At 42.9% G+C, this 27,200-nt stretch overlaps 1 protein-coding gene across 8 annotated transcripts in view; it reads right to left on the bottom strand.

Annotated features, from left to right (window-relative positions):
• The window catches only part of STS (steroid sulfatase), a 485,388-nt gene that overhangs the window by 255,945 nt on the left and 202,243 nt on the right, over positions 1-27,200 (bottom strand). Inside the window, exon 10 of one of the 8 annotated variants that reach the window (XM_073227939.1) lies at positions 7,947-8,047. The exons of the other annotated variants lie outside the window; for them this stretch is intronic. Within the exon in view, the coding sequence (XP_073084040.1) occupies positions 7,962-8,047 (86 nt within the window). The 3' untranslated portion in view covers positions 7,947-7,961. Of the gene's footprint in view, positions 1-7,946; positions 8,048-27,200 lie in introns of those variants that run through there. 8 annotated transcript variants of the gene reach the window in all.

The following is a 27,200-nucleotide window of genomic DNA, read 5'->3' as shown; positions in this document are numbered from 1 at the left end:
TGCAGTTGAATCATAACCGAGTCATTTCCTTGTCTGAGCATCTCTCTCTGTATTCAGTCCTCTGTTTCTGCTCTACTTTTGTGAACAAAGTAGAAGTATTTGAGATACATATATAAGAGCAGCAGAGAAATGGATAAATGGAGTGGTGTCTTATTTCTATAGTGGATTCTCACTCAACTTATAAAAAAATGCAATTTCTGACCATGCCTCCCAGGGCTGCTCACAGACGTGTCCCTGCTAACATCCGCTATAGGATTCTAGCCACGTTCCCCTTTATACACTGCCTCCTAGACCCAGGACTGGATTTCCTGCTAGCTAAATAGCTAGCACAGCATCCTGTATCTGTTTGTTGAATTGATTTGCTTACCTAGGAGGAGCTCTCCTAGGAATTCCAGGGACTCTACTGGTCTTAGGAAGTTTTTATTTTCAAAACTTGGTCAAAGAGGAAATGGTCACCCATGGGACCACCAAGTCTATGAACCTGTGTCATCCAGCATATACTGCATGTCTACTAGGAGAGTTTTAATAAAACTCTTTAATAAACCTTTAATAAAGGTTATCTCAGCTAATTTACAGAATATTAACATGGGAATTATTAAGAAAAACAAGGAGATAACAATCCATGAAATAGACTCCCTTGGAAATGTTTACCCTTGGACATTTAATAGTAAACACACAGGCATAGCTCAAGGAAATGATCAGTTCCTTCTGACCACAGTTTGGTCTTTATACAGGTGTTTCTGGGTTACACTTGGTCTCTGCTCTGCTTTTGATCCAAAGACCCTCATCCCCTGAGCTTTCTGCCTTGGGCTAAGGTGGGACAGTACCTGATGTCAATTATGAATTATTGTCAAAACATTAAGTGTCCAAGTGGCCTGGCATGACACAATTCCACATCTAACACAACCTAAAGAATCACTGTTTCCAGTTCTCAGTTATGTTTCCTTTTGTTGCATTTTCATAACATGTAGTATTCAGGCTATATTTACCATAGAACCTATGAGACTCAGAGGTAACCTAATCAAATTAAATCGGGTTCCTGATTTTCTTTTGCAATCTGTAACTCATTAGAACAAGTAGGTTGTGGAGTGAGCAGAATCTCCTTCAACTGCCTCCAGTGAACCTGTTCTCCAGTGGTTAACTGTTTGCTGCTAAGCATGCAGGCCCTGGACGCATTAACAAAACCTACTTTCTGACCTCCTGGCTGAAGGCCCGTGTGGGACACAGTAAGTAGATCGATACATTCATTACCAATCACAAGGTCGTCTCTAAGGACCCAGGCTACTGAATCTGTTATCTTCGGGTTTGGCCCTATCACTCTGTATCCTATGCAAAATCAACTGGATATCCCAATGGAATGTAAGTTACCAAATGCCACTGGGGGATAGTCCAAAAATAACTGGCTAAGGACCTTCCAAATTAAAGGAAAACTAAATGCAACATGTGATCTTACATTAGGATCTGAGGCTTGGAAATATACGTCATATTGGGGAAATTGACACAACCTGAGTACAGAATGTGGATTAGAATATAGTATTGTTCTAAGGTCTGATTTCTTGATTTTGATAATTGTACCTTAGTTATATAGGAAGATGCCTTTTTTCTTCTTAAGAAACATACGCTGAAATATTTAGCAGTAAAAGAGCCTGGACTTACAAAAAGAGAGAGAGAGGGAGAGAGAGAGAGAAATAGAGGGAGAGAGAATGCAAATGAAACCAAATGTAAATGCTTGGTCAATCTATATAAAATGTCTACAGGACTTCAGTGTACTATTTTTGCAACTTTTCTGTAAGTTACAAATAATATTCATGTATAAAGTTTCCAAAATGTTAAGTGTCGACACACAGAAGTATTTACCAGCTCAGAAAAGTGGACCCCTGAGTGACAGGGCATGAAATCCACTAAGGAGCCCATGTAGTGAAAATATGAGGTGTTGAGTTGCCATATTTGGAGAAAGATACGAGCTATGGATCAAATGCTGAATACCTAAGTATTGAATAGACTGTCCAAGCCAATTCCTAAGAGATTACAAGATTGTGATTAACATGAGTTTATTTCCGTTGTATCTTCATCTTTAGTTGCCAGTTTCATGAGCGTCGGAACTCAATGGATGCGTGACGAATTGCTCACAAAAAATGCATTTGTAGCCTGTTCACAATTGTTTGAAAGCCTGACCATCTTCTTGACTGTCTCTCCTTCTAAAGGAAAAGGCCAAGAAAACACAAAAGTTCCTCCTTACCTTGCCTGTTTCCTTCTGCTGGATGGCCATTCCCCTTTAAGAGATGGACTTTCACTTAAAACGTGTATTTGAGGAGGATGTCAGCTTCCATGACAAGGGAACAAAACGATGGAATACAGTACTGATTTTGCAGGACCACAAAAAAATCTGAATTACAGTTTCCCGACTTTCACAAATGTTTTCAGTTTCCGTACTCGTGTCTTCCAATGCAGAGAGATTTGGAGAACACCTGTGTCTCCCAACTGCTGATATCCACTTGAGATGAAAGCAATCTGAACTTAGAAAATGCTGTCTGGTTTTCTTTAATTGAGCTCTGGGTCTGGGCTAAAGCCCAGTGATTCCCCAGCTTCCCCAGGGGGTTGCGGGATTATCTGGACCCTTCCCTATGCTCGTGTTTCCTATTTAGCCATTTTTTGTATCACTTGCCCCTACACCCCGTAGAAGTGGATCAGAGAATTATTTAAATTCCAACCTGTTGGCTTTGCTCTGCTAGCGTGAGAGGCTAGTCACACTTGTGCCTCGAACTGAGATTCCCTTTGTTGGGTGCTGTCTTCCCAACACTGAACGATTTTCCTCTGTCAGCGTGTTTTCGACTCCTCTGTGCCCTCAGGATTGAGACTGACTGTTAAGATGCTTCCATACGAACACGGGGACCGAATCGTCTCCCAGGCTGGATGGCAAGGATCTGACGTCGCTGCCTCACCTCAAGAATCACAGAGGAATGAGTAAACAAGAAAAGGTTTCATAGTGTTAAGAGGATAAAACAGCCAGGAGAAATGGGAAATAATTTTTATCATATCAAACCTAAAGCAAAAGAACTCCTATAATTTAAAAAATGTGGTGCTGGAGATAGAACAAATTCCAAATGCTGTTTCTCCTAAAATTTAAACTACCTTAGAATCAGATTCACAGTGTGAAAGTTTCCTAGGGGCAAAAAAAAAAAAAATATGTCATCAATTAAAAGGATTTCTAGGTTTCTCTAAATCGAGGCTTACACCTTGCCTTTATCTTGCACCAGCATTATATAGGGTCCTGCCTATGCTAATGAAATAAACCAGAACTTCCAGGCACATAGTGGTTAATCAAGGACTTACTAGGCTGAAATGACTCCATTGGGAGACTCCCAGTTGTAAGAGAAAATACATACGGATAACCCATTTTGTCTTAAAATTTCCTCTCTCACACAATCAGGGGGTCCACATCCTGCTAATGAATCAGATCAGGGGCAAACATTGCGACCAAAATGGGGCCAGATGGATTCCTCCTTCTGGAGACAGAAGTTTGAATCTCAAAGTATCCCTTGAATAGGAAATGGTTTCTTGAAATAGGGGACACTAACCTGGTACCTAACCACAGAAAGATAAACTGCAACAAAAAAGAGTGGAGCCAATGGGCTTGATAAAAGACAAATTTTCAGAGGAAGGTAAAGCCTTGATCTTGTGCACATATAATATAAGTATATGTGAAAGATTTCATTCCATGCGTGTCATAGGAGGGAAGCAGGCAGATGTTACTATCTGTTGAAAGAAAAGACAAAGACACACCTGTGGTAAAGGGATTGAATTGCAAATGCAGGCGACCTCTTTTCCCCAGGCAGGAGAAAATTCTAAGGGGCTCTGTAGACTTTGCATATCCACCATCCAGCTACAATTTAAAGAGATGCGGAGTTGGTAGGGGACACTGAGCTGTCCTGGTGTCTCTCTGACAGAAGGGTGTGCTCTAAGCAACAAAGAGATTCCTGATGTATACACAGTACTGTACTGCTGTCCCCCAACACCCCCATACCCCACCCGAGTTCCCACCTGGTCTCTTATTTAGGGTCCACAGTGACTGCTATAGCCCATAAAGCCGTATCTAATGCCCTCCACCAGGAAGTCATCTGGTCCTTTTCCAGGAGCCCGTGGACATTTACCTGTCATTCTTTACCGCGCACACCGCACGCTAACGTGAATGAGAGTGAGCCGTGTGTGTGCCTTGCCTCTCTGCTCTGCACTAGCGCTTCTAGCAATGGCTTTACACAATTTGATGAAGTTTTGTGAGATGAATAAGTGCATATGGCTTATTCCTCGATCCTGCTCATGGATACCCTAATTCTACAAGGCATGTACGAGTTATGTTTATAGCCATTACACCCATGAGAGTCTCCTTTTGAATATCTGCTCAGGACAAGAACCATTCCCAACCATTCGCAACACACAGACACACACACACACACGCACATACACAAACACACACAATCCTGAGAACTTCTCTAATATCCAACCGACCGTGCTGTGTCCATTAAACATGTGGGCACTGGAGGGCTCACCTCTGGACATTCCTCATTGTAGCCTGGGTGGAATGCTACCAGATAGACACATACAGACATTCTCTTCTCTACCAGGAATCTGGAGATTTAGAGGCACTGTTCCTTTGAACGGAGGTCACAAAAGGCAGCAGGGCACGAACCCACTGCGTTCCCGTGAGTGCATGCAGACTCCGTAAGAGCAGGACAGGGGAAAGAGGATTTTCAGAATAAGAGGAAAAGCATGTCTCTTATGCAAATGAAAAATAAAAACATGCTGATGATTTTATTTTACTCATTAATCAACAAGAGACCCAGATGTCATAACTGGCTCTAAGTAGGGGAAAAGCACACATTTATATGAAGCAGAGGAATTATAAATGAAGGCAAAACGGTTCCTTTTTGTGGGGTGGGGGCTGAATGGACAGTTGAATATCTTTGAACAAGAGAGAATCTGCATATCCATCTGTTACCTCCTTTCAGAGAAGTACATTTTTTTCTACAAGACCATGTGGGAAGGGGTTGTGGGGGTGGGGAGAGCTAACACCTGTTTTCCAAAATCTTTGCTGTGCACCGTTGGCTCCTCACCAGGGGCAGCTGCCCACACTCCCTCAGGTTTCTGCAGGACGCTGGAGTGTCCCTGTAATGAATGAGCTGTTTGCTTTGTTGAGCTGTGCAAGAGGTTTTCTGTGGTTGGCAAACACTAGTGGCTCTGATAAGATATTCATGTCAGAAAAAAAACGTCAGAACATGCTGATGAGACTCTCTGAACCCTCCTTTCCTTGTTTTTCCAGAACAGGGTTTCCAGAATCATTTTGGTTAGAGGGAGACCTGGGACAGTCTGGCTGGAGGTGCTCACATAGGTCTGTGTATTTCTGGAGAGCTGCAAAGCTGGTCTGTGGTTCAGGAAAACATACACTACATGATGGTAAGAAGACAGTGGTCTTAGTACGACTGCTTGGAACAAGTGGTAGGGGGCAGGTCATCACGGTCAGTACCGAGGACATCTCTCTTTGTGAACAGAAGACAGTCTGGCAACACAGGATGGGCACTGAAGCTTAGTACACCTGCCTGGGGTCGCCTGGAGTTCCCACCGGACAAGCTGCACATGTCAAGGTTCTCTGCCTGGCTGTTTAGGCATCTGTTTCCAAGCCCTACCAGGAATGCGCGCCCCAGGGTCTGGCCTGTAGGACAACCCTCTCTACTGTGATGCTTATCTTCCAGGACACAGGCTGTCCTAGTGTCTGTCTAATTCCCTTTAACACTTAAATAGTTCTTTTGCATTTCTTTCACTGGGGTGACCCTGTACGTGGCTGGAAACTTTGTCACAGGGATTGGTATCCCTCAAAGAGTGTCCTGCAATGTGCACTAATGTTACCCACCAAGCCCCACTGAGACTATAGTTGATAAACTGTCATGCAGTCTCAGCCTGTCCATCAAACTCAGGGAGGTTGGAGGTGAAAGAAGCATTTAAATACATTCTGGTCACGCCGTGTAAACAGATTTTACTGAAATTGCAGGTAGAATGCTATTTCTCACTCTTATGCCTAGGGAACACTTTCTTTATAACATATATCTCAAATTTTTAACATCTGTTTATTTCATTTGGCTTTAGAAAACTTTCAGTTTTTATTTCATGCTAATCATTCATTTGATTTCAAAGAATCATTGGGCTACCTTTGTTCTTTCTATGCAGACATGCCCAATAAATATTAATAACCAAAATAGATGGAATGGTGTTTTGTTAGGAAAATTGTAAATGCTTAAGTCATCCTAATGTTTGTATCTTCTCCATAACAATAAGGAGCTCAATAGAGAACATTGAACCCAAAGGCCTCTACTTTTGAGCTATATTAACAATTTTGTTCAGTTCCCTAGACTCAGAGCTAAAAGTTCCCCAACAAATAAATAGTTGTATAGTCTCCAAACATTTTACTTTTCCTCAGTTATGGACCCTACTTTTCAATTAAAATTTAACAAAAACATACTTAGTTTCAGACAACCTACAAGTTCACCAAGAATCATGAGAATAATGGGCGGAGGTGGGGAAAGTCCACCTGTGGCAATGAAGGAAAATCTTTCATGCATTTATGTTTTAAATGAATGAGTTGAGTTTAAAAAAGGAGTTTCCTCATGCATTTGGATCAAAAAAATGTCCCTGTTCCAACAACTGGATTGACATCGATGAAAAATGTCCGTATTACGTTATATCAGGATACAGTGTGAATGGATGTATACAGAAGAACAGTTGGAAAAAGATACCCAAATCTTAAAGTCGCGTGTCCATCTACTCATGAATTCCACCTGAGGAGTTTACCTTCTAGAATATAATCAGACAAATGTACAGACGTACAAACATACTGTGGGTACAACTGTAGTATTCTAGCATCTCTCACCTGGCGTTAGCGTATGTCCATATGAACAGGCGTTCCTAAGGGGCGGAGAGAAGTAGTTCATCTCCATACCAGTGGGTAATTACCTGGGCGACCCAGGGCTTATCTGAACCTGAGAGGTTTGGGGGAGGTCTCGTTTGCTTCGGCCGGAGCAGGAGAGAGAAACGACCCCAGACCGCTGCTTGTAAGCAATAAACAGGTTTTAAAGTTTATTTCTCCCTTTGACTGATTTCGGTTTTAGAGGTATTTTGCTCTGGAATTTCTTCTCCCCAGAGTTACACATACTCACACATTTTTTTGTTTGAATAGAGGAAAGTTAAGTAGCATTCTAAATTGGTTAGTTAAACCAATCATCAATTGGTTAGTCAAAGAAATCATAGTACACATTAGAGAAGGAAATGAAAAGCCCAAGGAAGACAACTTCGGGGAAGTCTTACTCCTTTCCTGTAACCACTGCTTGTGCATTGAGCTCTCTTTCATGAAATAAGCCTACTTGTTCAGGACCGGGACTCAGGGGATGGGGTGCAAAACGTAATGTTTTCAAACCTGGATCATCTGCCTGCACAAGAGTTGGAAACATCTTGCTCAATATTCTCTTTAGTTCAAAATTTTCTCTCTCTTTTCATTCTGTGAACAGAGGGACGGAAACACAAATTTTGCCCTATCATGTCATGTTGTGTTTGTTTGACATTTGTGAAGCTTCCTGCCTGGGGAACATGACCAGACAGTTTTGGAGTAAAATCAATATATGATCACAGGACGGAAAGAACAAAAGAGAGCCTCTGTCCTTGCAAGTTCCTGCCTGCAGCACACGTAGTATGAATTAGCAATTCATAATAATTCAAGGTCAAGTCCAAAGAATGTGACTAAAAACATCATCTCAAGTTTAGGATGTCTCATTCCTAAAATTCTCTGCTGTGTTCCAGGATTCCGAACTTACAGGTAGTACAAGGAATAACAAATACCCAAATAAGGAATTATTAGTTTTATTATCACAGTGGAAGTTCTCTACAATGACCTGGATTTAATCATCTCGTCAGGATAATCAGCAGAACCACTTGTTCCATAAAATATTCTGGCTAATTTGCAAACAGGCTCCATTCCTGGGAAACAGAGTGGTCGCTGGGATATCTATAAAGATAGATATAGAGACAGATATAGATACAATATGATTGAACTGGGACTCAGGGGATGCTACACAAAATGTAGAATTTACCAACTCGGTCATTTTCCTGCACTATGAGTTGGAAATGATGTATGTTTAAAGGATGCAGCCATCATTTGATATGAGTCCCCATTTTAATGGGCTGTTGATGAACCGAATGATCATAAGCTTTGTTCTGTTTGGTAAGACATGATATGAGCAAGATTATCCTAACCGTTCAAAAAAGCACCATAAGAAATGTCTTATCTTTGTTTAAGTATCCATACAGTGCCCGTCACTATAACAAAAACCCCAGCTTTCTAGCAAAGGCTAAATTAAAAACCAGCGGGGTCCCTGCCCTGCTGCAGCCCAGCAATTCTCCCATGGAAACGCCTGCTAAATTAGGCAGGTCCAGAGGAAAAATTGTGGATACAGAAGTACCTATTTCTTAATAAAGAGATGGGCAAAAGTTGCCATTTCCACAGTCCGACTCCTTAAGGTTCCAGAGTATGCTAGGTACAACATAACATACTAGTAAGTAAATAAGATTACTTGCATGTAAATGAAATTCACATGATTTTTATAAATGCCACTGAATTTTGGAAAAATACGTATAGTGTTCAGCTATGAACCAAAGGGTTTGAATAATTTTACTTCCAAATAGCTTATTTTTTTTTAATTCAAAGAATTTGCATTTTAGAAAGAAAATGCAGTACTTCCGATACCAGTTGTCCCAGGAAATACTTCAGTCAGGCTTCAGGTACCCTTAAACAAGGAAGTATTAATAAACAAACTGAGAAGTATCTTTGGTTATCATACTGTTTCTGAATCAATCTGATATCGTTCACCAACCGATTCAGATGGATCGGTGTGAGGAACATACACTCCCTACTCCAGATTAAAGGAGCCATTTGAGGATGGATTATTCTCATTTTGCTCTCTCCGCGGCTTAGTGTCTTGAGGTTCCAGAAAAGTCCAGCACCTCCATCTTTTGCTACCTGTCCATCTATCCACAAATCCCACCTCACTTCGTACACTGGATACAGAAAAGCAATCAGTTTCCTATAAATGCAACACAACAGGTTATGGATTTTCTGAACATGTTGTGCTCCTATTAAATACAATTCTTCCCTCTTCTATTTTGCATGAAATCAACCATTGCCAAATCCCAGAGCCACGTGTGATGAGCCAGATCGCACACTTCGGGAATTCCAGGTGCCTGAAACCTTGAGGTTTACTGAAGCTCTTCCCCTGCAGGCAGCATGGGCTGTGTGACTTTGAAACATCATTTCGTCTTGCCTAATTCTTTTTTTTTTTTTTCATCTTGCCTAATTCTTCATCTTTGAGTTGGGGGAGACACAAACGCGAGCACAACTATTGGCAGGTAGAGAAGAGCTAAGCACAATGACTTGACCATCTGAGGTCGCGTGACCACCCAGGGGTCCCGAAACCTACTGCTTTCTTTGGGGTCTCGTCTCTGGAAGACAAGTGGATTTGCATCCAGCATATGGGGGGATGTTTGGTTCAAGCTAATGGCTGCCAGCAACTCCGGTCCTTCTGAAAGATGGCCTTGCTCCCCGCCGACCAGGAAATTACTATGCACAGAGGATGGGTTTTGGGGTATTTGAATCTCTTGGGCTTCATTTCACCTGTGAATGGGTTCACTTCTTGGTGAATAGAAAGGTAAAGAAGACAATGGCAAAGAAAGAACATTTTTTCACCTGAATTGGAAAAAAATGTATATATATCAAGTCTTTGTTGACGAAAATGAAATTAAAATAATGTAAAAGACAAGTGTTACTCAGGTATGTTGACTGTTTATCCCCACGTGCATGGCTTTGCAGGCCTTTGATGAAATGCCCCACCTGCCACTTCCCTCGGCCTACTTCTGAAGGTCAGCCACGTCAGCCCCACTAAACGTCCGGCAGGCAGCTGACACACGCTGTGGACATTTACGACGTTATGTTTGCATCTCTCTATTTCCTTTGAACAGCCTGTTCATATCCACCTCTGCTGTCAGATAAAAGCCCAGTGGAGCCCACAATTCACTCCCCTGACTTAATTAAAAATCATCCCATCTCTGTCCAAAAAAACCACAGCATCTAGCATGGCAGAATGGCCATTAGTATGTTGTTCTTTCCTGAATGTGCCTGTTGCTCATATGGCTTATGAACTTCAGAGGGCAGGGAATGTGCTTCATTCACTTTTATATTCCCAACTTTGGGTCCAGAATCAGAACAATAGGTGCTCAATTAACACACATGGAATGAAGAAACATGGGAGGAACACAATGGTGGACAAGGCATAGAAGAAAGAACTGTATGCACATTCTTTTTACTAACAATTCCTACTGTTTATGTTTACTAATAGTTACTATCATTGTAACCACCTGTCATTTGCACGTCCTGCCAGATAAGAAGTTACTCTAAGTCATTTAGACATTTTCTAAAGCTCTGTAACATTCCCTACTTTTGTTTCTCTCCAGTTTATCCTTCTATGTGTCCATATTTGATTTAATCATAATCTAAACTGAATTCTCTTAGTTCTGTTTTCCCAAGTCAACTGGAAAGCCTCCTGATACAACAAGGCATGTTTCACTGGTTCACTGTCGTCATCCGAGTTATTCAGCCTTTTACAGCTGTGCTAAGAAGGCAAGATGATCATCTCACACAAACTCAGAAACAAATCGCTCCTGCCAGCACAATGCAACACACATGCCCTGTCCACACCGGACGCAGCTTTCCCACGTCTGGGTCATGGTCCCCACCACTGACGTCTCCTGCTCACTGCCAGGAACCACCCTAGAGGCACAGAACACAACTGAAGCCCACCCTGGGCAGTGAACCACAGCCTAGGGCGGCAGAAGATGGGAGAGGGCTTCCTGTCTCCGTGTAAAACAGGGTCATGGCATCCCTCCACTGCTTTGGCTTGTGCCCCAGGGCATGTCCTGTCTTAGTGACGGGCTCCCTTCTTATTCTAGAATCACTGAGCTCCAGGAAAAATGCCTGATAAACCTGGACATCTCTTTAGTTAACCTTCACAACCTTTATTATTATCCCTCGGGGGCAGAAACTTTCTCCTTCTAAAGTTGATCTTTGTGTCTTTAAAGAGGGCTGGAAACAACTTTTGGAAATGAATCACTCAAAATCCTTATTTCCCTCCTACGATCACCATTAATAGGGCGACTGCTTTTTCTAGGCATCTTCTTCTCGTAGGGGGTGTTTGTTAGGAGTCTTTCAGTACAAACCTGACAATACTGGGTCTGCACTGGTTGACCAGATGTTCCCAGAAAGGCTTGCCTCCGGAAAGCTTCAGATGCTAAGTTGGTTCACAGGGACGTCTCCAGTTCTCATGCAGACATGCGTCAACAAGTCACGGATCACAGAGACACGACCCCACGGTCCTGGATGCATTCCCTCTAGCAGCATTTTGTAGATCCGTGGAGTTCTGGGAAGTACCTCCAGGTCAGAGCATGAGATACGATGACAGGACATTAGTACAGCTTTCTCGGTCTTTCCAAATCCAAGGTTTCTCAACTTTGCACTATCAATATTTGGGGCTGAGTAACTCTTTGCTGGGGAGCTACCCTGGGTAGTACTTGATGTTCTGCAAGATCCCTGGTCCCCAACCACTGGATAATAATAATACCACCACCACCTTTTGATTGTGGCAAATGAAAAATGTCTCCACACTTTCCCAAAACCACGCTATCCTCAATATTCACAAAGAACAATAATCTGGTAAAGGCCCTGAAAAGTTCTGTGGTACAGAAATAAGTCAAATCTGCTGAATTTTCCAATGTACTCAGCTGTTTGCTAGTGGACACATAGTTTTTTCTCACAAAGATAGCCTTGAACAGACAACAAATTTGGAACTACTGTTCTAGAAAATCCTTACTAACCCTCTTTGAAGTGCACCAGACCAGCATCTGATCTAATTTAACACTTGTGAAAATAATACCCCATAATCAAATGTTTATCAAAAAACCTCCAATTGTTTACTTACGAATATGAACACCCACCTAGTACACACATTTGTAATGGAGATTATCACCATAAAATTACTTCAATTACTCTTTATTATTTGTTAGCATATTTATCTAGAAAAACGTATCTTTTCTGGTAATATATAATGCCCCAAGAGGAGCGCCTGGTGCTCTTGACGTGTTAGTAATGTATTTTTTTCTTTGCATTTAATGTTTCAGGTTCATGTAGTACTTGATAATGTTTATATGTGACACAGTGAACAGACCATAAACATGAAAGTCAGGTTTAGATCCAACTCTTAATCTTCCCTCGCAAACACAGTCATATTGGAAAAATTACTCAGGTCTTCAGAACTAACAATGATAATATTCAATCCAGGAAATTACTGTTCTATAAGATTCTGGTCACCAGTCCTAGTGTGTGTGGTTTTCTTCTCCACACCATGAAACAATTCTTGGATACCAGCTGGCGGTCCCACAACTCAACTCAATTCTGATGCTATCTAGGAAATAGCATCAATCCCAGAGGGTCAAAGGTTCAGTCCTTCCAAACCATTCTCCCCACCCCCAACTTCAATTGCCAATCCCAGTCCAGGTTATCTCACCTGTCATTCTGAAGACAGTATAGATCTGAGGTTTCCATGACCCCTACCCTGGGTTTGACTGATTTTCTAGAGAAGCTCACTGAAGTCAGAGAAACATTTTATTGACTAGATCACCAGCTTATGGTGAAAGGAACATCAGACGGAAGAGACGCAGAGGGCCAGGGGTGTGCTGAAAGGACCTGGAGATGCCATGACCTCTCCAGGTGAGCCACCCTCCCCACAGCTATTTGCATTCACCAACCAGGAAGCTCTCTAAACCCCCTCCTGTTGGGTTTTAAGAGCAGCCTCCTTACCATACACACTGTTGGCTACATAGTTGGCCATTGGCAACTGATTTGACCCCTAACCCCCCTCACAGCCTCCCTGGAGGCCTCGGGGTTGGGACTGAAAGTTCTGACCCTCTATTTAAGGTTAGTTTCCTAACCACGCCATCCTTAGGTGCATTCCCAAAGTTACCTCATTCACATAAGAAACACCTTTATTGTTCTAATGCCTTAGGATGTTCAAAGGGTCTTACAAGCTCTGGGCCGGGAATCATCACAAAGGCAAATAACTATTTGGTCTTTATTATAAATCATAACATCACATCATTGTGGAGTATACGTAAGATTATCTTAACACGGAAGATACTCCTTACATGTTGATTTGTGCCCGAGACCCAACCCCACCCCATACTGACTGGGGAGAAATAATTCTTTTCTGAGATTTTTACAAGTTTCTAGGTTTAAAATATATATATATACATATATATATTTTATTATAGAGGATATACTTGCATGTCTCTTGTTAAATAGCAAAAAACATACATGTATAAAGAATAAAATACAATTCATCCATCACTTTGTTACCCAGAGATAAATCCCTGCTCAAAGCAGCAGATAATGCTTTCCCCTCTTTTCAACAATTTGGAGACTTTTAAGCACAAGATTAGACAGTGGCACATATTGTACTTCTTGAGATGAGTTCCGACTTTCGTACCCTCCCAGGATATTGAACAACGCAGCTGAGGAGAGAAGGAAGCCGTGTTGACTTTTGGAATTTCCCTTTGCCCCAGTGCAGGGCAGCAAACCCCTCATAAAGGGCCAGAGACTAACTGTTTTAGGTTTTGTGGCCCATGTGGTCTGGGTCACAACTACACATCTCTGCTCTCATAGCTCTGCAGGCAATATAGAAAGCGATGGGTTTCGTGGCCCTCCAATAAAACTTTATCAACAAAAGCAGGCGGTGGACAGGTTTCGTCTCGTGCACTGTAATCTGCCTTCTCTGGCCTTACAGTGTCAAAGGTTGATAAGGAATGAAAACTCCAGATATAAAGTAGCTCTTGTACAAACTGTCAGACTGTTCCTGGCTGGTATAAAAAAATTAAAAGAGCATCAAGGTAAAACTCCATGACTGAATCCTTACTTGTTAAAACTTTTCATCAGGGAAAAATAATGTGCCCCTGAATTATTTTCCCGTTGAAATGCTGTTGTGGCTTCCAGATGACACTTCAAAGGATGCTGTTTTCTTTGCAGGCAACCTGTTCACCGGCGTATTGATTTCCTTTTAATCCCTCTGATGCAGCTCTTTTTGGCTGCTTTCCAAGTTTTAGCCATTTCTGCCACTACATAAATCTCTTCAATAATTTCCCCCAAATTAAGTCCCCTCTGTCTTCTCGGATCAACCAATTTCCCTCCTACGAACTCCAGATTCAATCAGCCACACATGGCTGACGGAATCTGTTTTTAAAAGGACATTCGGTGAGTGGATAATTTTCTTCAAGGATGATGGTTGAGAAAAACATCAACAATAATATGATTTTCCTTGCAAGGAATAGTTGAGCTGGAGATGGATTTTGTAGTGCATTTTTTTTTCTCTCTCTCTCTCTTTTTTAAGTCTTCAGTTTGCCACAGACTGAATTCCTGCCACATCCATTGGTAAATGGATTTGCAGTTCGACACGTACTGCTGTGCCACGTTCCCAGCTGATCCCTTTTGCCAACTCTGGGTGCCCACAACTTGCCTTTTAGCAGTTTTCCTCAAGCCCCTGCATCAGGGGACCTACTGCCCTGCTCCTCACTGCCGTGCTGGCTTCCCCTCCCTGGGAGCCCAGGATCCTAGCCCAGGGTGCCTAAGAGGAGTGTGATCCGGGTGTGTCTGCGGCAGCAGCACCGTGACAGTCACCAGGAGCTTCCCTCCACCTCCACCGCCTACTGTCCACGCTGACCTCACTGGACACCATGACCGGACACAGATATCTTGAACCAATGCCCCAGATACCTGCAGTAAGAAAACTAGAGGACAGGCATGGAAGGAAGTAGGTCTTTCATCGTTCACATTTTCCCAGATTTCCCAGACTGGCTGCAGCCCATCTCACAGGGGGGAGGGTAACGTGGGTTTCTTACAAGCATTGTAAGAAATATCTGGCCCTTAACAGAAGCAAAGTGCGCCTTAACCACAGGATGCTTCCATCTGTCCAGTGATAAGAGATAGAGCCTCCATTGAGTAATACAATTACCTCCGCTTGGATCACTGAACTGGCTCAAAAACACAACATTTATTTATTTACCCAGCATCGATTGGACCCTTGTAAACTGATTCAGAATGACAGAGAATAATGTCTGTGACAAAATGTCAGTGGACAGAACAGCTGTAAGAAACCAAGTTTAGTTACACAGCCCACCTCGGTCACTGAGGATGTACCTGGGATGAAAGACATTATTAGTACATGGTGGCTTTTGCTGGAATTAGAGGAAAATGATCTAGGGAAGGCCCCAGCTAGGCTTCAGCATAAGTGTGTCCTAAACCCTTAAACAGGAGGGATTTGCATGTGAGATTAACTGGGAGCTCTCCTCTCTCCTAGCTCAGCGCTCTGCGGTGCCAAGTGCTGGCACAATGGCAAGTGGGTGATATCAACATGCTTGCCTCGTTGAAACACACTCAACTTGTCTCACGTCTATGTCTGCTCCTGTTCAGTTTGTTAATGATAGATTAGACTTACAGTGATTATCTTTATTTTATTAGTGATTAAGCCTGAGCATGTTATGTACATTTCATTTCTATTCTCCGACTCTGATAACACTTGTCACATACTGATTTTCTGACCGGATGATGGCTAAACAGAAGTTGTGGTTTTGAAGACGTGTTATTTTGAAAGAAAATATAACTCATTGTACTTGAAAGGGAAAAACACTTTAGAACTTCTAGAAGAAAATATATTAACATGTGGTCATGACTCTGAGTAGTAAACTATAGCTAACCAATACAAACACAAGATATCAAGAAGGAAACGATCGATATATGTGTAGCCTTGCGACAAAAAAAAATTATTTAGCCATAACTTTAACAACCAAGAATAAACAAAACATATAAATAAAAACCCACAGAGGATACTGTTTTTTTGTGCATGAAACTGATGAAGGTTTTTTTTATCAATAATAGACAACTAGGGCACACATTACATAAATACACATCATACAGGAAACCTATTATAAAAATATATATTACATGATATATTTACTATCAATAATACATGTGTATTTTAGTCTGTGTATATAAATGTCAATTAAAAAAACCCCAAAACTAAAGGAGAAAGATGGGCAAAGAATATGGATAGGAAGTTCTCAGGAAAGGATATTTAAATGTCTAATAAACATATGGAAAGATATTTGCCCCTGTAATCAGGGGAGGGCAACCCGAAACTCCAATAAGTTCATATTTCATGACCGTCTGATTGGCAAATATTAAAAAGTTCTGCCGACGTCAATTGTTAAGAGCTGATTCAAAATCTACATTGGAAAGCAATATAATGATCTACTCTCTAAGGCAGAAATTTCATTCCTAATTATGTATGTCGAAGAACCACTCATATCTGTGTTCACACTGACATGTGCAGAAAGCTTCCTTGAGGTATTTACTGGAACAGCAGTAGACTGGAAACTTAATTTTTCACCAATAGAGAAGCAGAGGCGTGGGCTGGATATTCACACCTGAAAGACGTGTTTAGCAGATCAAATGAATCAACTCCAGATAGACTAACACGCAAAACACTCTAACACAAACCTGGGGGGGGGGGATGGCAAATAACAGGAAGGTATGCACAATGGGATGTCTATAAAGTCTGTAATCATGCAAAGAATGTCCCCATATTATTTCTGAAAACCTAATCCATAGAGACATTTTAAAGACATAGAGGTGAACGTTAAAACCAAATTTGGGTTCCAGATTTTTCTGGGGTAAGGGAGGATGGGAATAAGGGGAAGGGGTGTAAAGACTATGTCAGCTGGGTCTGTAAAGATGGTAGATACTCGTGGATGGTTGGATGGAAGGATAGATAGATAGATGATGGATGGATGGATAAATGATGGACGGATGATGGATGGATGGATGGATGAATGGATGGATGGATGGATGGATAAATGATGGATGGAAGGAAGGATGATGGAAGGATGGGTGGGTGGATGGATGGAGGATGGATGGATGGATGGATGGATGGATGATGGATGGACGCATGCATGGATGGATAGATGGATGGATGGATGGGTGGGTGGATGGATGGATGGATGGATGGGTGGGTGGGTGGATGGATGGATGATGGATGGATGGATGGATGGATGGATGATGGATGGATGGATGGATGGATGGATGATGGATGGATGGATGGGTGGGTGGATGGATGGATGATGGATGGATGGATGGGTGGATGGATGGATGATGGATGGATGGATGGATGGATGGATGATGGATGGATGGATGGATGGATGGATAGATGGATGGATGGATGGATGGATGCATGGATGGATAGATGGATGGATGGATGGGGATGGGTGACTGGATGGATGTATGGATGATGGATGGACGGATGCATGGATGGATGGTTGGATGGGTGGGTGGATGGATGGATGGATGGATGGATGAGAAGATGGGCAGATGGATGGGTGGATGGATAGATGGTTGGGTGGGTGGATGGATGTGAATATGGATGGATGGATGGATGGATGGATGGATGGATGGATAAATGATGGATGGAAGGATGGATGATGGATGGATGGATGGATGTACAGATGGATGGCATTTTCTCCAGAATCCCTGTTAGCATTGCGTCTCTTCATTAGTGTAGGTGTGAGAGAGCTGACACTTTTTCTTAGAATTCAGCTCCCAGGAATTTGTTTCCATCCATGTGACTTGGGGTGTGGAGATCGTCGCTGTAAGCCATGTCACTTCTCTTTTCCCTTTTGCTTCCCAAGGTCATTTCAAGTAGCTGAAGTTGTTTAGTGTTTCTATTAAAGGCTGTATACAAACATGAACATCGATCATAGAGAGAAATACGTAGAAGACAGATTTTCAGAACAGGAGGCAATTAACTTTCTGCTCTGCAAGATAGTCTTTGCGAATTATTTTCAAGAACCTTCATAAGGTCAGTCAGTTAACTCTCACATATTAAAAGAAATCAAATCCTATAATATTTCACGTCTATGAATCTCATCAACATTCATAGAATTATTCATCTGATAGTAAGTATCCCAGAGGTATAACAAGTTGCTATTTTTTAATCCACACTTGCCTAATTTTAAGCAGTTTCAAAAAGTTACCTCAAGAAACACAGCATGGGCCTGCAGATTATAAAATTTATTCATAATCACAGTTGATTCTATTAAACAAATTGTGTTTCCATTCTGAGCTACTGGCCTATGACCCTCTATGTAAACATAATTTGGGTGTCATGTTTTATTTAGATAGCTGACATTCTGACTGATATACACAATGCTTTTTTGTCATTCATGGAAGTTTATATAATTTACTCTTAATTCTAAGGGTTATTGGATTTTAAAGGTATGACTCATGCATAAGAGCTGTCACAAAATGAGAAAAAAGACGGCAGCACCCAGGTAATGGTTTGTTGACTATATTACATGGAAGGAAGAGAGAAAGAAAGAACCATCATTCTAAATAAGACATAAATGAGAGTTTTGTGTCTGATACCAGCATCATTCTCGTCTTGGGAATGCTACAATTTTAGGAATGAAATAGAGAAATACCCAGTCCCCTTGCACACACACAGACACTTAACTATATGGTGTGCATATACAGATTGTTTTGTGCATACAAAGGATACTGTTGTTCTTAATGGAGTACCTACCAGAAGATTCTTAAGAAATCACAGGAAATGAGATCATCTTTGGAGTCTGAGTAATAGCACCCCTCCTCCCTATCAAAATTCTGAATTAAGAAAAATATGCCTATGGGGACCAAAAATGTCACCTTTATCGACATCGATGTAGCAGATATTGGAGAAGGTGGCTTTTGTCAGGGGCAACCTCAGCACTGACCCCGAATCAGACCTGCCCCATTCATTTCCAGCCAGCATGGGGCTGAGGCAGGTTCCCCTTCTGAGACTGACCTCTTAAGACCCCCTATGTGGGAAAAGAGAGAATGGCAGGGCTGCCGACTCCCAGGAGAAAGGGGAACAAGCAGAGCTGGCTGAAGCATGCCTCTTGCCGCCAGATAACCATCCCACTTCTCTTGGGGCGGGCAGGGAGTAAGCACCAGGCAGGAGGAGCTCCAAGGGCCACACCCACCATTACAAGGACACAGCGGGCATGCAGATGTGTCCCTGCTTTCTTCAGATTAGGATAAAAAAATGCATTCATGTGAGGAGCTGAAAACCATGGCTATGCATCGTCACCTTTACCCATTACACAGACATCTATTTGAGCGCCTACTGTATGCCTTGTGCATAACTGTGGAGGGCATGCACTCCTGCAGTCCATGCCCCTTGGAGTACATGGAGCAGAAAGCACATGACGGGGTAGGGACTGATTTATGTCCATACGCACGCACGCAACAAGAGCAGTTTACAGCCAGTGAAACAGGGATTGTGGTAGCTGACCACGGTTTAAACGGAGGCTTTAGCCACAGACAAAGCACACGCATATGAACTGGTCTTGACAAAACTGGATGGAAGCCATAGGCTCCTTAATATGGTACCCAAGCCACAGTGGACTCGGAGCTACCCAGCGTACATGTCTTGGGTTTCCATTATGGGAGGGAGGGAGGGAGGGGATTGAGTAACATAAAGCTTGTATGTCCACATTGCTAATGATGCCATCACCCATGAAATCAACTTTTCCAACATTTTTCATGGTTTACAAACCATGGAAAACATTTAACAGAGACGCTGAAAGAAATATAGAGAAAGAACTTCTTGTAAGCCAGAAACATTTGAAGAAGTCAGTGAATAGAAAATAAAAATATGAAAATATGATTTATAACACGCATACTACACATTGAAGAGGTAATGTTCTGAGCTATCGGATTAATCACCGCTATTACTGGAGCACAGAGAGGGAATCAGCACACTGGAAAGATATCTTTGTGTATAAAGAATAATGCTGCTCAATATTTATCAAACATGAAATTAAAAATAACTTACAGGGATCTCTATGTATTTGCAATGTGATTTTAAACTCAGAAGACTTAAATTGTTTAGAGATGTATACAAAACAATTTTGCATACAAAACAGTTTTGCATACAAAAATCTTTTTTTGAAATCTTTTCTAATTACTTGTAGTTGTACAGGGAAGTGCAAAGGATTTTTCTTTTTGTAGCGTACTTTAGTACATTTAAATCTAAACAAACTTCTTCAGACAACAAGATTCTAGCATTAGTTTTCTTCAGCTTTATAAATGCCCTTCTTTAGTTTTTGAGTGCAACCATTTTTTCATCAAAAGCTCCCGGTTTAAAGAAAGAAGAAGAAATTATAGGGGAAACATTTAGTAACTACATGGTGCGCTGTCACCTAGTCATTTGTGAATCATGGAAACATTAAGTAAAGAATATTTTTGAAAGGCAAGAGACTCCGTTTCCAGCATTAAGGGCATCTGTAGGCTGCAGCAATTTCTCCCAGTAGAGGAACTGTACAACAACAGATAGAATGTAAACATACTTCCCCCCCGCCCCCACTAAATCTGAGCTCATGTGCCTAAGAATCAGGTGTTATGACCTATGACCACACGTCCCTGAACTTATCTAGCACTGGGAGAAATGTCTAGAGGTGCCTGGAGGTGTCTTCCACAAGCCTGTCACTGAAGGGGTCTACTTCTGAGAACAGAACCCCCAAGCCTTGGTCTGAAAAATGGAAGTGCCATCTGAAACTTGTGCATAAAGCAAAGGAAACCTAATGATCACAATCTGGGTGGTAAATTGGTCATCAGAAATTATATGGCCCATGTGGTCCCATATCACAGTTTTAAGCCTCAAATGTGTAAGTGCCAGGAGTGATCTGGTGGAAGCAGACACCAATCTTCACTAAAGAAATCATTTAGAATGTAGATGTTAAAGAGTTCTTGCAAGCCATATTCCAATGAATGCACATTTCTCTCTCACACATACATCATGAAATGCACAAGAAATCATTACAGAATCAATGAAATGTGACAAATAAGAGAATTTAAAATGCCGTTGATCATAGCATCCAAAAGCACCAAATACCAAGGCATAAATCTAAGACGAGATGTATGAATCTTCTACACTGGAAACTAGAAAACACTGCCGAGAGAAATGGAAAACATATAAATGGATGGAAATCTATACCATCTCCATGGATTCCAAGACTCCGTGTTGTTAAGATTTCTACGGTTCCCTGACTGGTGTAAAAGTCGAATTCAATCCCAATAAAAAAACCAAGCAGACTTTGTGTACAGTGAAAACCTCATTCTAAAATGTATATGGATATGCAAAGGGCCTAGCAGGACCAAGACGTTCCTGAAGGAGAATAAAGTTAGTTAGAAGAGCTTTGGGGGTACTTTTTGGGGACTTAACAATTGTCGAAACAAAGACACCCCTAACTCTAAATGAGAACAAGCAGAGGCTGCTTATTCAGGGCCTGGGCTGCTACACCAAAAGGGACTCGGCCACCAATATCTGCATTTGGCTGAGACCTAAAGGCAGACAGAGAAGTAGGAAGGCTTTACAGTGAGTCAAGGAAAGAGTCCAGGTCTGGTGTGAAGAAATGGAGACAGGCTACACAGAAGTATGACGTTTCACGTGATTGCTTTGGGTGTATATCTGACTTTCTCTGGTTGGTTCTGAGCTGGAAAGAGGGTAAAAAAATCAAGGAAATTGGCAGACACGGACCACATCCTGAGCATCCTGGGTCAGCTGCAGCACAGGCTGAGGTCCGGCTCTGGCCCAAGTTCTATTTTAATATATAAACTGGGCATTTTGTCTGTTTGCGAATCGGTCTCTCAATAGAAAGCCCTAGTAACTAAGGCAGTGTGGTCATGGCTGAAGACTACAGGATGGAGAGTCCAGAAAGAGACCCACACTTGATGTAGGGCACAGGGGTCACTGCAGTTCAGATGAGAAAAGATGGACCTTTTCCATACATGCAGCAGAAACAGCTGGACAGTCCCATGGGGGGAAACTGATTAATTGTAGAGTTTAATAAGCTTAACTATGCTTATTAAGAGAACACAAAGTAGAGTGTACAATTTCTAGGTGTGTAGAGAGGGGATCAGCATACAGCACCCCAAAATATGCCTCTTTGGCACGAGGATCCTTTTGAGCTGCTGACAACGGAGAATCCCCACAGCAGGAAGAGTATCTGCTCTTCGTGATCTGCTAAAAAGCGGGGCCCATCTCCTGTCATCAAAGACGGAAGTGACCCCGAGAAGAACTTCCATAAGCACAGCTCATTAGCATAGCCTTTGTCTTCCATTAGTCCCACCCACCCATTTTCTGCTCCCTTCCACACAAAGTATCATCCCTTGAAGCGCAAGCCCTTGTTGCTTTGTTAAAAGAGACTCATCATTTCTTTGTTTTACCACTTTTTGGGGTGCACATAAAAGTTAATAAGAAGTAGTGATGCTGAACGATTAGTAAAGAGTCCCTACAACATAGTTATTGTCAAATTAAGGAAAATGGAGGGAGAAACGACCCAAGTCCGACAGAAATACCATCATTATTTCAAATGAAACGCTTAGGGGCAAATCGAGGCTACTTAGTCCTAAGACCAATTCTGCTGTAGCAACGGAGTCAGCTTCCACCACGTGCACTTGGCAGAGAGAGTATTTCAGAGAGAAGAAAGAACTTTTCTTCTTCAGTTTTCTAGAGTAAATATCCTAACAAAAGGGAGGGTGGGCATCTCATCCCCTACTCTTCACAGGGACAACGAAGCCTCTTCTTTTAAATCCGCATCTGCCCTCACAGTGCCTGGCGGGTCAGCATGGGCCTTAGAGAGGCAGCTCCTGGGGATCCAGCCCACCCCTGCCCCTCCTGCAGCCTTGTTAAGATGGTTCAAAATGCCCTCACATGTTCCCAAGTGAGTGCAGCCATGCCAAGGGCTGAGCCTGTCTTTGAGAAGCCACAGGGACGGGGGAGAAATAATATCCCCTTTAATTCCACCAACCTAATGTGACGTTGTTTTAAAAGAAAGCAGCCCACATTGAGGCTCTGTAAGTGACCGCCCCCGGCTGGATGGAAGGGGGCTGGAGGGTACGTACGCGAGCAGTTTGGTCCCCGTCCTTCCCCAAGCTTTCCAGAGGCTGTAAAGGACACGCCATCCAACGTGGCCCAGGTGCTACAGAGGCGTGAGGCTCCACGGGAACCAACTTGGGAACTCATTTTGAGAATCATCTCACACAGAAGTGAGCAAGGGAGATCAACACGCAGCGCTTCCCTTGTGATCTCACGAACGCATCACTCGGTGTTGTTCTCTGCCCAGTGCATTGCTCTCCGGACTCACATCCTGAGAGCTGCAGCCAGAGATGCAAAAGCTAAGGAACGCACGCCTCCTCTGCTAGGCCTGTGCCTCCAACGTATATAAAATGTGTTTCAGTCTGTCAGAAATATTCGCTGGTTCGCTGATGAGACCTGGGCTTTGTAATCCTAACAGCAAAACCATCTGCTGCAGAGATGCAGGGTCAGCGGCTCAGGCACAGACACCAGCTCACCGAAAATTTGTCAGGATGAAGAAAACCGTCTCATCAGTATCCCGGGGTCTCAAAGGCAGTGAAGCCATTTTTGCCTGATGATGGCCCATCTGAAGTAGTGCTTGTATTTCTTTCCCTTTTACCCTGGTTCTCACTACCGTCAAAGACAGCTTTGCGACTGGCTTTGTGCACACAGGACCCGTATGGTCACACAGGACCCCATGCTGGGTTTTACACTCTGGGGTCGTCATTGAAATTCTCAATAATTCCTTCTTTGGCCTTGGGCCTTGTAAGTGAAATGCAATAGGACAAGGGCGCCTGCATGCATGGAGAGGAAAAACACACAATGTGTGTGTCCACTGTGCCCGGTTGTGCCCTCCCCATGCAGCACCCCACAAGCGCAGATGTGTGGTGGACCCACAAGGCTTGGGGGATTGGTGAGGACAAGGGACTGAGTCACGTCTACAGTGAGAAAGCAGGAGTGCCACCAGCCCGGCAAGGCCATGCTTCACACTGGAACCAGAGCGTGTGCTGCACATGTAAAGAAAGGCCGTGTGCCGTGCTGAGAAATAAAACCTCCGTGAAGCGCTAGCCTATCCTTTCCTGTATTGGCCAGTCACTCAGGCTCAAAGGGATGGCACAGAAGGAAAGACCAAGATAGGTGAGCCCACAATTTCTTTTCTATCTGGTTCTTCCTGCTCATCTGAAAACGAATGGTAGAGAGGGTTGGTACAAAGCACACATGCAAAGCAGCAGAATAAACACAGCTGATTTCGTTATGTGAAATGTTTCCACTGTTCTGGTAAGAACAAAACACACAGGCATGCAATGGATATGAAATATAAATTGGGTAATTTCAGTGGTTCTGTATATAAGTCAAATGCTCTTACAGTTATTTCCATGGATAACTGGCATTTGCAGAGATGAACGGCCATACTCACGCTAATAACTTAAATTATTAATTTTCCTTTACTTTGAACATTAAATAGCAAATACAGGACGGTATGACACATCAAGACAGAGTGTGTGGAAGAAAGGAAAAGACTTGACATCTCACTCCTTTGATGGCATGTGTTTCCTGCTTTTTGAATAAGGGATCTCAACATTTTCATTCTGTATTGGGCTGTGCAAATTATGTGGCAAATTCTGCCTGCATATGAACTCTCTACAGAATCCATCCAAGTTTCTAGAAGAGTCTGGGCATTGCAAAGACAATTCTGCCATTCTCTTCATCAGAGGCTTTTATTTTTTCACAGTGATACTCAAAAGTATCTTTCAAGCCAACATTGTGCCGTTAGTTATGTTTACCTTCTGGATATACTGGAATCAATTACTTGAATAAGATAGCCTTGAAGGATGCACTGACAATCTTGCTTTGAGGAAGTCAGTCTTGTAGGAAAGGACCCATGTGCCAGAACCCTACTTGTCCCTATAGGTCCACCCCAGGAGATAGCAGCACAGATCCTTGACAGAGTCCTGACCAGGGCTTGATGCTGAGCCTGCTGGCAGTCAGCAGATTCTTTAATTTGGCTGCACAGGAAAAATCACTTGGGGAGCATCTAAAGAAAAAATCCCGGTCCTTTAGGCATCCCCACCCCCAGGTAAGGCTGTCCAAACTCCACAGGAATCCAAAGTGCAACCAAGGTCAAGATCCACTGCCTAAATCTATGACAGCACTCTGCGTCTTTCCCGAGCCAAAGAACAACCACGAGCGTTTTGCTGAAATTCCAGACAGACCCCTACAATAGTAACTGCGTTTTAAAGGATGGGAATTCTGTATGCTTCCTAAGCACCCAGAAAATAGGCATACGCTCAAGAGCCTTTAAGAGGCATTGCCCTGAGATGAGGTGAAAAGGAAGAAAAATGAGGGGACGTGATCAACAATGAGGCTGCCAGTGGTAAAAGGCTCGAAGAATTAGGCTGCTCTCTGTACATACTAACTGCTAGTTACCTATGTCTGTGCAATGAATTACCATATGGTTGGGGATTAAACCAGCACACATTTATTGTCTGATGCTTGCTGTGGTTGAGGAATATGAGCATGGCTTGGACGGGTCTACGACTTGAGGGTCTCTCAACCAAGCTGCCATCAAGGTGCTGGCCAGGGTGGTGGTCTCAGCTGAGGACTGACTGGGGAAGGGTCCAGGCCCAAGCTCACATGGTTGTTCGCAGAATTCAGTTCGTTGCAAACCGTAAGACCGAAGACTTTACTTTCTTGCTGGCTGTTCGCTGATGATGGCCCTCAGCACCTTGCCATGAGGGCCTCTGCAACACCACAGGCTGATTACCTCCTCAAGGCCAGCAAAGGAGAGAGGCTCCGAGCAATGTGGACATTACAACGTTCTGCTGCAAAATTACAGAAGAGGCGCCATATCTCTTTTGCTTTAAGCTATGGGTTAGAAGCAAGTCTCAGGTCCTGTCCACACACAGGAGAAGGGAATTACACGAGGGTGTAGATTCCGGCAGTGGGGAATGTTGGGAACCAGCTTGGAGTCTAATAGCCAGCAGAACAGCATAGCTACGGAGTGTGCAAGGAGTCTAGACACCTGGGTTCACATGCCTGGCACCCCAGCTTACCGTCCTACAACCTTGACAGCTGCTTAGCTTCACTGATGCTCAGTTTACAGATCCGTACATGGTGTTAAAAATGGTATAAACTTTATACTATTGCTGTGATGGTCATTTGAATTATTACCTCAATGAGCTTGGCAAAGTGGCCAGTGCACAATAATGGTTCCATAAATGAGAAGATAGCACTGTAATTATTCCCATGACACACTTGGTTATACCACTAGGCCATAGTCAAGGCTTGTTCTTTCTTTTTGTTCTGGTATTAGTGAATGAGAAAACAGGTGTTCTTGTATGCTGCATGAATTAAACGGTGGCAGAACAAGGCAGAGCCTGCTTGACCCTCTCAAGTGTGTCCACAGAAATGCATAGCATTATGTGCTATCACACTTTTGCTCTTGGAGCGCAAAATGGATTTCGTCTCACATTCACTGAGCATGGATCGCGTGAGGCACCCTGCCACACTGAGCAGACGACCCCCTATGCCCAAAGGAATGGGGTACACTCACATAACCGTAGGAAGGGAGACTATAGTCAATTGTTTAAGATGACATTTCACAGGGGAGAGAATCACTTCAGACTGAAATGTCCATGTACAAGGCCTCGAAGGAAAGAACAGTAAAAACATACAGCTTTGGAAAGTCTCAAAATAGTAAGTTGTTCAAGTGTCGATGGGTGAGCGCATTATACGGCTCAGAGTAAAGTTCTGCTCATTCTGAAAAATGATATTGGGCTCTTCCATGGTATTGCTCAGGGCTGGGACTTAGCATCTGTTGGAGTCACTGCACAGAGGTGGGCTGGACCCCTTTCCACCCGCAATTTGGTTTATAGGTCAAGACTGATGATACAACAGGCAGGAAGATGTATGAAATGTTTTATGACTTACATGATGAGGCTTTCTGGGGAGAACAGGACAGGCTCCCAAGCTGGTACAGAACTGCTTGAGAGAGCAAGAAAAGAGACATCTGAGATTTTAGGGTGGTTAGGGCAGGAGGATGGGGTTAGAGTCCCTGAACACAGGCAGGAACTTACACAGCTGAAAACTCCCACAATGGGCAAAGGAGGGTACCCC

Source organism: Manis javanica, chromosome X (assembly GCF_040802235.1).
Source record: "Manis javanica isolate MJ-LG chromosome X, MJ_LKY, whole genome shotgun sequence".
Taxonomy (NCBI): domain Eukaryota; kingdom Metazoa; phylum Chordata; class Mammalia; order Pholidota; family Manidae; genus Manis; species Manis javanica.
The sequence above is the reverse complement of the archived record's forward strand: the minus strand, read 5'-3'. Positions and strand labels throughout refer to the sequence as shown.